The sequence below is a fragment of the Lampris incognitus genome, chromosome 13 (assembly GCF_029633865.1).
Source record: "Lampris incognitus isolate fLamInc1 chromosome 13, fLamInc1.hap2, whole genome shotgun sequence".
NCBI lineage: Eukaryota > Metazoa > Chordata > Actinopteri > Lampriformes > Lampridae > Lampris > Lampris incognitus.
In genome coordinates, this window is record NC_079223.1 from 5501176 (window position 1) to 5514520 (window position 13345).

The window sequence follows — 13345 nt, forward strand, 5'->3', positions numbered from 1 at the left end:
ACCGCAAAAACCAGGGCCACAGACGCTCACCGATGGCCCGACATTGGCCGTCGGCCTTGTGTGTCAGGACCGTAACTGAACCGGGGGGGGGGGGGGGGGGTCTATGAGTACATCTGTCTGTTTTAAAATTCTGTGATTGCAACTATACCCCAATCCTCTGTGAATAGCACACATGGCCACTGTAACTCTAGTTAATGGTCATGGTAAGTCGCATATGAAACTGGTCGTTGGTTTGGGTCGTTATGCCACTGTATTGCTTATAAGGGTGGGGTACCTGCAGTCAGGTGAGACTGAAGAGGTCACTTAGATGACAATGAAACGTTTCTCTCAATAATCGTTGTGTCCAGATGAACTGATTCACCTTTCTTTGAGCTTCTCTGAAACGTACTCTCACCCGGTTACACTGGTCCTGGGTTCGGATGCAGCTCCTTTGTTCTACTATCCTGGTTTTTAGTGCTCTTTGTGCTTTTCCTACATATGCTAAACCACATGGGCATTTGATAAGATAGATTACATTGCTAGTGGAACAAGATATAGTGCCTCTTACTTTCTTTGTTTTTCCAGTTATCGGATGGGTGTATGTGGTACACTTATGGGTGCATGAACCAGACCGATAATTCACCACTGGAGGATCAAGGAAAGCTGTTTTTTTAGCAGAAATGAGATCAGATTTCACCAGCATTTATCTCAGATTGGGGGGAAGTTTGTACACTACTGTAGGGTTTCTTTGTTTTTTTTTTCAAAATCTTTACCCAGGGCTGAATATTATAAATGGCACCTAGAGCCATTATTAGGTGGAGGTTTTTCTTTTTTGACAAGGGAGTCTTCAGTCTTCATGTGTTTCAGTGCTGACCTGTCTCGGGCAGCTTTTTCCCACCTTTCACTGTCTTTGAATCTATATTCTAGTTCATCTGCTTGTTTGTCATCGTCTATCAGAGGGACAGCTCAGGTTGGACGGTTTGGAGACAAAGCAAGAGAGACAAGATTGAGATGGTTTGGACATGTGTGGAGGAGAGATGCTGGGTATATTGGGAGAAGGATGCTGAATATGGAGCTGCCAGGGAAGAGGAGAAGAGGAAGGCCAAAGAGGAGGTTTATGGATGTGGTGAGGGAGGACATGCAGGTGGCTGGTATGACAGAGGAAGATGCAGAAGACAGGAAGAGATGGAAACGGATGATCCGCTGCGGCGCCCCCTAACGGGAGCAGCTGAAAGTAGTAGCAGTTTGTCATCGTCAATTTGTTTAGTGCAGTTTCTTCTGATATGGCTAAACCGGCTGATGGGGAGGCTTTTTTCAGGTGAGGTGGATGGAATGACAGGTCTTGCACGAAAGAACATTTGTGGGTTTTCTTTCTATAGATTTCTAAGATGGCGGCACGAATTCACGTTTGCAGCAGCCTCACCCAGTACCGGTGTGGGAAGATGGCGGCAGACCAAACACAGCAATTGAGATGCTCAAAAAACTGCAAAAACTATCAACAGGAGCATCATAGATCATGAAAATGTCCTCCACATACTGTTCCCATAGTTTGATGTGGTCCTTGAAGGGATCTTCAGAAGAGCACATAATCATTTCCAAAACAGGCAACATGAAGGGAACAGGAGTTAGGGGACACTTTGCTGCCCATGGCAGTCCCTTTGCACTGCCTACATAAAGAAGATGCTTCCTCAATCATAAACACATTTTTAGAAAGAACAATCTCAGCCCGTTCCTTTATACACTGAGGACCTGGTTTAGTCCCAGGTGGTCTTTTATCCAAAAATTGGGTGAGAGCATTCAAGTCACCCTGGTGGTCGACATTGGTAAATAAATTCTGTATGTACATTGTGACAAAGTGCACATCGCTGCTTAGATCTTCTGTCTTTAAGATGCTAATCATAGGGGGCATCCGGGTGGCATAGCAGTCTATTCCGTTGCCTAGCAACACAGGGATCGCCGGTTCGAATCCCCATGTTACCTCCAGCTCGGTCGGGCATCCCTACAGACACAATTGGCCATGTCTGCGGATGGGAAGTCGGATGTGGGTATGTGTCGTGGTCGCTGCACTAGCGCCTCCTCTGGTCGGTCCGCCTGTTCAGGGGGGAGGGGAAACTGGGGGGAATAGCGTGATCCTCCCACGCGCTACGTCCCCCTGGTGAAACTCCTCACTGTCAGGTGAAAAGAAGTGGCTGGTGACTCCACATGTACCGGAGGAGGCATGTGGTAGTCTGCAGCCCTCTCCGGATCAGCAGAGGGGGTGGAGCAGAGACCGGGACAGCTCAGAAGAATGGGGTAATTGGCCGGACACAATTGGGGAGAAAAAGGGGAAAAAAATTAAAGACGCTAATCATGTCTATTGAATCCCACACATAAGATGGAAGTGACGAAATAAATAAATAAATAATAAAAATCAACATAACTGGAGATGTCCTCAGTGAGTGAGCCAGTAGCAGAAACATCAGTCCACCAGGTGGATTTCCAAGACTTGTGTGAATGTGTGGTCAGTTACAGATAACAGGAGTGATAGGATAGGATGTGACACCTTCATGAATTTACAGTTTTTTTTTAGTAATTTCTCCTGCTTCCAATAAGATCCCATGTTCCTCATCAATTTATTTTTTATAATTGAGAGTTGGGTCTTTTTCTAATTTTTCCCAGTACATTGGATCTGACAACTGTTGTCAACTTCTTTAATGTAATCTGCACGTTGGAGTATGCATATTGCACCACCTTGATCAGCAGGCTTTATAACAGTGCTGGTGTCGTTCTTTAGTCCTACCAAAGCTCCACGTTCATTTTTGGATAAATTGTTACACAGGTTATACTCCCTTGTTTTAGTCAACATACCCATGACATCCTTTACCACAAGTCTACAGTGTGGGTATCAATGAAAGCATTTCTGAATGGGGGGGGGGGTGTGTGTGTGCAAAAGGTGGACTTAGCCCTGAACGGGGTGGAAACCCTGTTAGGGATAATATCTTCTTTTCTTTTCTTTTTTTTGGGATTTTCCCCCCTTTTTCTCCCCAGTTGTATCCGACCAATTACCCCACTCTTCTGAGCCGTCCCGGTCTCTGCTCCACCCCCTCTGCCGATCCGGGGAGGGCTGCAGACTACCACATGCCTCCCATACATGTGGCGTCACCAGCCGCTGCTTTTCACCTGACAGTGAGGAGTTTCACCAGGGAGATGTAGCACATGGGAGGATCACGCTATTACCCCCAGTTCCCCCTCCCCCCAGAACAGGTGCCCCGACCGACCACGGAGGCGCTAGTGCAGCGGCCAGGACACATACCCACATCCGGCTTCCCACCCGCAGACACAGCCAATTGTGTCTGTAGGGACACCCAACCAAGCCGGGGGTAACACGGGGGATTCAAACCGCCGATCCCCATGTTGGTAGGCAATGGAATAGACCTCTACACGACCCAGATGCCCAGGGATAAAGTCTTGCTGTGAGTGGGGCAGAGCTAGAGGAGTTTATGTTAATAACACTAGATTCAGTGTGTTTGTCACTTGCATTCATTGGGCTTGCATCACAAACCTTGTTGCATGATAAACCATCTCATTCTCAGGTTTCAAAAAAACTTCACAAAACCTATCAAAATCCACGTGACCCTTTTGGAAAAATGGACAAAAGTTAATTTTATAAATTCAACGAGTGTGTTTTTTGCCCTTATTGTTATTTGATTTAGTGTACTTTTTAAAGGAGGTATTAAGACCCAATTTCTGCAAAAGAAGTTAAGGTTTCTTCTTCCTTTCTTCTAATTTAATACAATATTTCTGAACGTAGGTGATGTAGATTCCGATGTATGGGATGATGAATCTGATATAATGTGAATACATAAGATGTATGTTTGATAGTACGGCTTTTGCATTACTGCTTTTTCCAGTTGCACTTGATTCAATTCCTTTGGATAACCATGACCAGGATGAATGAGAACATTCACAGACATTTTTCTGTGTACTTTTTTATGTACTTTGTTGCTGATTTGGTATAATTTCTTAATTATATCTAATTATTATTATTAAATATTAATTTATCTTAATTAAATATTTACATTATTACTATATTTTAATAACATAATCTTAACAATAAATATTATTATTAGTATTATATAAATAAAAACAATATCTTAAATATTATAAAATATTAATTAACCAAAAGTTGATTGTTTTTGGATGTTTTTCACCCTGGGTGGTTTGGATGGTTAACCACACCTGCCATCGTCATAGAGCTTGTCAGCCAATTGGTGTGCATGATGCATTAATACGGGTGTGGTTTCAATTTTTAGAATATGCTGACCTGACGAAGACCCTAATAGGATCAAAAAGTTGTCATTATTAAACTTTTGTGGCTTACAGCAAGTGTGCAGGCCTGACCCCCTTTATTCACTGATGCTGCTCTGGTAGCCTTGCACCTACGTGATGTGCACATAATTCTTCTTCTTCAACTTTGACTGATTCGTCCAGGTGGTCGCCACCTGGACACTGCTTGGCATCCCCCTCACCACATTTTCCTTTTATATTTCTTATAAATCCATATCATTTTGTCATCTTGTTTGAATGTTATATCCTCTCTCACTAAGATGTGTGACTAATTATTTTTTTCTGTTGCTCTCCCTGAGGTGTCTCCCTGTTTTTTCTCCCTGTTAAAGGTTTTTTAGGGCGTTGTTCCTTATCTGATGAGAGGGTCTAAGGACAGGATGTTGTGTTGCTGTAAAGCCCCCTGAGGCTAATTTGTAATTTGTGAGGTTGGGCTATACAAATATAACTGACTTGGCTTGACTTGATTCTATACAATTTTTTCTTATATATACATATTTTTTCTTCTTATATATATAAATTTGACTGTCACTTATCATGTTATGATAAGGTTTGATTAAATAAAAGTCACCCGGAAGAAGTGAAGCAGCCGCAACAAAAGTAAAGAAACTCAAGCCTGACTGTAACATCAAATGCAGAAATTGGGAGAAATGGAGAATAAGTACAAAGAAGGAATTGCGTGAATATTAGCAGGGTTCTTCTTACGTAGGGGGAGCTGCAGTAGCCTCGAAGTGAGGATTTTACGTTCGTTTCAGCTTCACACTGTATGACAGTGGGTGGCAGTAATGTGATATATCTGCCAGTAATAAGAGAGAAGCGGAAGCCTGTGCAGACAATGCAACTTTCAAAACATTCCTACAATAAGCTTTGCAAATGTCTTATGAAGCAGGAAATGCATTGAACGTGTTTGTTAGACCTCATGGACACACACACAGTGTGTTTTACAGAGAATCTTTGAATGTAAAGAAAACCAAGTTGTTTACACAAAAAGCTCCATTGGGTACCATTGGGTAATTTTCCGCTTCCGGTGTGGGAAGATGGCAGCGCGAACTTACATTTGTGGTGGCCTCACCAAGTACTATCCATGCAGTGTCTTTGCCGCGTCTGCATCTGAGTTTGTGTCTTCGTCTGATGGCGGGGAGACCTGGCGCTGGATTGGCTGGGAGAGCTTGGTCTGCTGTGTCCTGTGGCCCCATGTACCACATTCCTGCCTAGAGCTGTGCCCGAAGAGGAAACACCAAGGGCGGTCTGACAGGACATGGAAGCGGGGCAGGCTAAGCTAACTGCTAGCCCATGCAGACCGGCAGTTCCGATAACACCGAGGGCGGTCTGGCGGTGGCCTTGCCTGGCGTTGTCTGTGTTGTTGGTGTCGTCGTGTGGAGTGTGGGGAGGTGTGTCGAGGGTGTCTGGCTGGGAGAGCTGGCGTTGGTTTGGTTGGGGGAGCCTGGTCTGCTGCATCCGGTGGGCTCAGGGACCACGGCCCTGCTCGGAGCTATGCCCAAGGAAGAAACACCGAGTGCGGTCTGACAGGATGCAGAAGTGGGACAGGCTAAGCTAACTGCTAGCCCATGCAGACTGGCAGTTCATTCTCGTGGTCAGATTTTTTTTTTTTTTTTTTTTAGATAGATGTGTTTTTGTAGTTTTTTTGTAGGTTTTTTTTTTGTAGTTTGGATATATGTGTTCTTGTAGTTTTGATATATGTGTTTTTGTAGTTTTTTTTGTAATGTGGATATATGTGTTCTTGTAATTTGGATATATGTGTTCTTGTAGTTTTTTGTAGTTTGGAAATGTGTGTTCTTGTAGTTTGGATATATGTGTTCTTGTAGTTTGGATATATGTGTTTTTGTAGTTTTTTTATTGTAGTTTGGATATATGTGTCCTTGTAGTTTGGACATGTGTTTTTTGTAGTTTGGATATATTTGTTCTTGTAGTTTGGATATATGTGTTTTTGTAGTTTTTTGCAGTTTTTTTGTAGTTTGGATATATGTGTTCTTGTAGTTTGGATATATGTGTTTTTGTAGTTTTTTGCAGTTTTTTTGTAGTTTGGATATATGTGTTCTTGTAGTTTGGATATATGTGTTTTGTAGTCTTTTGTAGTTTGGATATATGTGTTCTTGTAGTTTGGATAAGTGTTTTTGTAGTTTGGATAAATGTGTTCTTGTAGTTTGGATATATGTGTTTTTGTAGTTTGGATATATGTGTTTTTGTAGTTTTTTGTAGTTTTTTGTAGTTTGGATATATGTGCTCTTGTAGTTTGGATATGTGTTCTTGTCTTTGTGTTGCACTGCTGTGGGCTGGGGGAAATGATATGTAATTTATTTCACGTAAGCAAGTACATGAAATAAATGACAAATAAATGTTCCTGATTTGAGTTTGATGTATTATTCAAGTAATGGATGTGTGAGAAGTACCAAAAATCCTCGCTACAGCACTGCTACATTTTTCCAATTGTCAAGAAGCGTAAAGTTGCAAGGATCTGCATTTTCACATTGACGGCAGAAGATTTAGACTTGGATGGACAGACTGCATCCCTGAGATGGTCGGCTACTAAAAGCACTCTATTCGGATCAAGTGGGTATCTTTTAATAAACTCTGTAAGTGCACATTCTTCCCGCCACAGAATGTATGTGCATGTGTTTGTCTCGACACCGTCTGCTTGGAACTGCGACTAGGTTAAGGATTACTCTTGAACCCTCCTACAGCTGGACTTTGGAGATCTTTCACAGGAAAGGAATGTTGACATTTACACAACAACGGGCCTTAACAGTGAACATGGAAATGACGGGATCCAGATCCAGACCAGTCATAAGCTGATTGTTTGGCTCGACTAAAAGATTCTTAAAATAGACAAGCAATACATCCATATTAAAATAAAGAACATTTCGGTCGAGATGGGTTTTTTTCCCCCCTGATAATTAGTCATGGCCAAACAGATGGTGCAAAGAAGTGTACTTGGACCACTTCTCTCTCATTAACTGAACATAATGCTATATCCACATCCTCTCCACCTAACGTGGAGCAGTGTGAGCCATCCTTGTCTCTGACTTACCCAATTAAGAGGAGCACCACACAGACAATGGCAAATCCAATTGTGTACTTCAGAGCATTTTTCACTTGCTGTAATGAAAGAGGAAATGAAAATGTGGTAAAAAGCATGACCCAAGTAAAATCTAATTATTCAATGCAAGAGAAGGAAGCGGGTGGGGGTGGGGGGGGTCATATTCCATTCAGCTAAGGACAATAGGGAGTGACTGTAGTTTACAGGCTGTTTGACCAGGGAGAGATAACTTCTCTCTCCCACGCCTATTCAAGATGCTTTGAACGCAAGGATTCTAAAGAACGCCCACCTGCCAAAGTGCCTCCGTCAGCTCAAATCCAACACGGCTAAGAAAAATTCTGTAGTACATAACCCGTACATCATTCACTACAGTCCTTTACTGATTGACATTTGACATTTCAGCTGGTTGTTTAGGATAGGGCAACAATTATGTAATTCCTATGAGTGATGCAGCTGTACTAGGTTTGGAAATGTTAACAAAATATCTGTTAACAGGCTTAAAAAAGCAACATACATCCATCCATCCATCATCTAAACCGCTTATCCTGCTCTCAGGGTCACGGGGATGCTGGAGCCTATCCCAGCTGTCATTGGGCAGCAGGCAGGAAGACACCCTGGACAGGCCACCAGGCCATCACAGGGCCAACACACACACACATTCACACCTAGGGACAATTTAGTATGGCCGATTCACCTGACCTACATGTCCTTGGACTGTGGGAGGAAACCGGAGCCCCCGGAAAAAACCCACGCGGACATGGGGAGAACATGCAAACTCCACACAGAGGACGACCCGGGACGACTCCCAAGGTTGAACTACCCTGGGGCTCGAACACAGGACCTTCTTGCTGTGAGGCGACTGCACTAACCACTGCGTCACCGCATCACCCCAAAAGAAAAGCAACAGTAAATCATAAATTTGACCCAAATTTAATAACCATGTTTCAGTTATTTTCGAATCAGCTAGCGTAGTTAATCAACTCAAATTTTGCAACAGTATTAGGTTGGTAGGCTCGTGGCTGCCAACCTTTATGGGTGGTCCGTGCAAACTTCCTACACTCTCATTTTAAATGGCATTAACGATGCCTGAATGCCCACACAACTCCAAGCTACAATTAGTTAAAAGGTGGGTTTTTAAAAAAACACAGGATGGGAATCCAGGATGTAGCTCATCTATTTAGACCATATAAATAAGTATGGTCATATGGTGACCATATTTATTTATATGGTCATACGGTGACCTCTCCTTCCTCTCTCTCACATAAATACACACATCAGAATGTAGTGCTAGCAATTATTATGCTTATCGGGTGATAATTCAACTGATGATTCATTTAAACATGTTCAGTGAAGCTGTGTGGGTCAAATATTCTAGTGTCCATGCTGCAACATCCTCGCTGCATCACTTAACCGTCAGTCACTTGGTTCACAAGCTCTTCAAAATCGTGACTGCTTAAGAAATACCAAGATAAATAGTGGGAAAATGGTCATCAGCTATAAGTGAATATCCCATCTTGTGTCAGTGAGCAAAAAAAACAGGCAAATTAGTTACAAATGTTTAATTATTTCAATAAAATGCTTCTCTATACCAAGGATGTCTTTCGTTGTGAATGTGGTGGAAACAACGTCTTCAAGGCTCAGCGGTTTCAGTTTTTACCGATTTTCACTGAAAAATACCCAGACTTTTAAACTGATTTTCACCCGGATTTTATGTTTCCATGGATCCAAAAGTGGTTCCTGTTCGTGTGAGGTTATGTAACAGTGTCCTCTTGTGGCAAAATTCGGCATGCTGGATGGCTTTGAAAAATAAAAACCGAAAACGCTGAGCCTCGAACATCTTCCGTAAGGTTGAGCTCTTACAGAGGAGGAAAAAGGAGCCCTCCAGAACGCCTTCGTCACGGCGAGCAGAGTTTGTTTCTAAAGTATTGCTCACCATCAGCGCTCCACTTATACTGGCAGATTACAATGTGGTGTGTGAAAGGAGAGAGATGCAGCCTCACCAAGCATTTGTTGACATTGTCATCATCCCGCTCTTCATAGTAGAAATACACAAAGGGGATCCACAGGAAGACACAAAACAGGATGATGGAGTAAAGCGCTGTGTGGAGACAAAAGAGGGATTAACATCAAAGCCTGGAAACTTACATTTGAGCCATTTTCTGTGCCAAATATTACCGAGTGAGTGGTGGTGTAACGGGGGCTGTGACTGCCTGCATACAAACCATTCATGTTAAACCTGTCCCATTTTGGCAACAGGGTAAAAAATAAACTGATTCCAACAAGACAAAAAAAATGAATACTATCGGACCCAAAGCTGATGTTTACTGTCAACTTGAACTTGATACTGTCACAGCCATGTCCCTTAACAGGTCAGAAGCAATGTAGAAAACCCATCTGCCCTCATTTTGTTCCATGCAGTGTTGAAAACTACCAAAGGGTAAATGTATGTATTTCCTCCCTTTGCAAAATGTCTACATACTACATACTAGTACATAATAATACACACAACAAGTCAACGTACTGCACTTGCAAATGGTCAAATGTGCCTGTGACTTGTATAATTTTTTGAAAAATGTCTACATACTTTCCTTTTCTTTTTTGTCCTTTGCAAAATGTCTACATCCATGATAGCCAATGTACCGCACTTGCAAATGGTCAAATGTGCCTGTGAGTTGTTGAATTTTTTGCATGATACACATGCAAGAAAAGAACCAGTTGTGACAAATTCTCTCTTTTACACAGCCCACACTCTACTTTATTCGGGCAATGGCAAACAGTGTAAACATATCCAGGGGACATGTGATACACAGTGAAGACACCGTCTCCCAAAGACTTTCCAATGACAAAAAACTTCACAACCCACAGGCATGTGCTGCAAACAGCTCATGTCAAGATGCACCACCTCAATATGAATAAGTAAATAAAGCATTCACACAGAAAATAAGTAAATCTCCCATAATCTACCCTGCTGAACTACTGAGACACGTGACTGAAGTCACACACTGAATGGGAGTGTGAATAGAAAAAAAAAGTAACATATCCTAAAATCAACAAAATACGTTTTTAATAAAGGTTTTCATCTTTTATTGATGTCGGCCATCTTACGCCATACTACCTGTTTGAATTTGGCTCCCTCGTTTCACTTTAACCACGGCCATTTTACAGTGACACATCCATTACGTTGCTTATACGTCCTCAGGAGGAAGGAAATTGCTGTGACAAAAGAGAATGCGGAGAGGAGCTGCACCATCAAGTGGATGCTGAGATTTGTGTCCCCTACTTGAACCCACCAGTGTTGGGTTCAACGTTCCAGTTTGGGGGGAATGTGAGGTTTCTCCATTTTAGGGGCGGGAATCTTTCAGGAAACCACGTGTTGATTTGATTTCCATTCTTGGAGTTCACGATTCGATTCAAAATCGATTTTCGGTTCAAAAGGATTCCCGATTCAAAGTCGACTACACAGGGGTGGTAATTTCAGGATCTACTCCAGTCCGCTGGGCGCTAAGGAAGGCGGTGTGGCAAATTATGGATGAAAGTAGACTAGAGTGTGTATAAGATTATTTAGTTTTTATATTTGAAAACGTTATATCAGTTGATTGCAATAATGTGAACACACAAAGGCAAACTTTCTAAGTAAAAAACCGACAGGATGGTTTGTCGTACTTTGGCTCAATTCTCTGGATCATAAATCTAAAGCGTTCGTTGTTGACTACGTTGTACTACTACCACTACACCCCCCCCCTTTTCTCCCCAACTGTACTTGGCCAATTACCCCACTCCTCTGAGCCGTCCTGGTTTCTGCCCCACCCCCTCTGCCGATCCGGGGAGGGCTGCAGACTACCACATGCCTCCTCCCATCCACGTGGAGCCGCCAGCCGCTTCTTTTCACCTGACAGTGAGGAGTTTCGCCAGGGGGACGTAGCATGTGGGAAGATCACGCTATTCCCCCCCAGTTCCCCCTCCCCCGGAAAAGGCGCCCCGACTGACCAGAGGAGGCGCTAGTGCAGCGACTAGGACACATACCCACATCCGGCTTCCCATCTGCAGATACGGCCAATTGTGTCTGTGCCCGACCAAGCCAGGGGAACACTGGGATTCGAACCGACGATCCCCGTGTTGGTAGGCAACGGAATAATAGACCGTTATGCTACCCGGATGCCCCAGACTACACTCTTTTTTTTGACTGCACATTGCTGTCTACAGGAGAAATAACATCCCTAAAAAAAACCTGCAGCATGAATCTCTGCTTATTATCATTTTAATTTTGGAACGTTTTATTTTCATTAATTCATTAGCATCATCATCATCCATCCCATCCCTTTTTCTGCAGGATCTGATGCCTTTCAACTGTGCTGCCGCTGCTGATGCCTGACAATCTGCAGAAGAGCTACCTCCCCCATACTCTTCTTATTGCTTGTTTTCTGGAACGGATTTTTGCACAACAAAACAACCTTTGAAAGCCACTGCAATGGATGGTAAAATGAGCAAAGTTAGACAAGGATTAAACCAGTGGCGGCTGGCCAGTACAGGGTGCTGGGGTACCGCTCCCTTCAAACATCAAGAGATGAAAATCTATTTAAACATGTTAAATATAGTTTAGTTGTATAATGCAAATAATGATGAAATAAAAGTGTTTTCAGTATGTGAGCGTCTGTCAGCAGCATTACATATTGGTTCAAATGGTATTTGGGTAGATTTCTGTCTGAATACATATACTTCCTGTCTGAATACATATACTTCCTGGGTGAGGGGCGCCGGCCAAACCATACCTTATGTAAGCCCTCAAACTTGTGGCGAGCAGGTGACCTGAGGCTGCTGTCTGATTGGTTTCTTCAGATTTTCCATACTCCCACTTTTATTGGCAGCGACTTGGTATTGTTTTAATGTTTTTCGATCTAATGTGATTGGACGATTCTCGTGGCTGTCAATCATGTTCACACCCACCACGGCGCCTCGTCTCGGCTGTCAATCACCCACCGTCTACAAACCCTGATAAAATCTATAGGCTACATGGTCCTCTTAATAACTCTGTGACTGTGTGGACATTAAAGCGGCTGTCAGGTGTGTTGCGCCAAGGTAAATTGTGCCCCCCCCCCAAAAAAAAATTTAGCACCAGCCACCACTGGATTAAACACTGGAAATGGATAAAATAAAAACAAACATCAACATGTGACAGCTTCTAGTGGTTCTGCCGAGATGCATATTTTAAGGCATGCAATATTTTTTATCATTCAGAAGAAAATTAAAGGAATCACAAATCTACTTATTTCTCGATAGAGGCAGTGTGACAATACCCCCACAAAGCTCCAAGTCGTCACCTGGCAGTGCAACAAAGGGTCTGGCAGTGAGGTCTGCCATAGGCAGAATAAAGGCCCTCTTGAAAGGCAAATACTGTGCCAGAAAAACATCCACCAATACCAGTGAGATGAACTGCAGACTGTATGGCCAACTGCAGGAGGAAGAGCAGGCTATTCTTGGAACCAGGACTTATTTGTTTGTTTGGCTATTCCTGTACAAGCAGTTTCATTTAGGGAAAACACTAAACACACTAAAGCATTAGGAATTCATGGAGCTGAGGTGAGGCAAAAACACTTAAACAGAAAGATGCTATTTCAAGCTGGGGGCTCTTTTCTGCAGAAAATGGATGCCAGTGAAGACAGCCCCATAAACCCCCAAAATAACTCGGAGAAAAAGCACGTCACAAAGAGGTTCCTCGGCAACACGACTGGCAAAGCGGCGCGCTTGCTCGGGGTGATAATGTGATTCATTAGCACCATCCACATTGTGACGCTACGTAAACAAAAACATGCAAAAAGACAAACAGCTTGAGCAGACCAGATAAATTTCAAATAATGGGGATTATTGCAACATAAAGGGGAAGCGACACGAGGATGTGGTGATTTTTAATTGATGCTAATTAAACAACATAACAAAGCAAAACGTTAATGAAGAAGTGAAACACAACACTGAGTGATAATTCACATG

The 13345-nt window shown here is 42.9% G+C and overlaps 1 protein-coding gene across 2 annotated transcripts in view; it reads right to left on the reverse strand.

Annotated features, from left to right (window-relative positions):
- Positions 1-13345, reverse strand: part of lmbrd1 (LMBR1 domain containing 1) — a 136585-nt gene that overhangs the window by 100182 nt on the left and 23058 nt on the right. For both annotated transcript variants that reach the window (XM_056291954.1, XM_056291955.1), the window contains exons 4-5: positions 9361-9458; positions 7352-7419 (exon numbers count right to left, since the gene is read on the reverse strand). In XM_056291954.1, coding sequence (XP_056147929.1) covers positions 7352-7419; positions 9361-9458 — 166 coding nt within the window. The remainder of the gene's footprint in view (positions 1-7351; positions 7420-9360; positions 9459-13345) is intronic.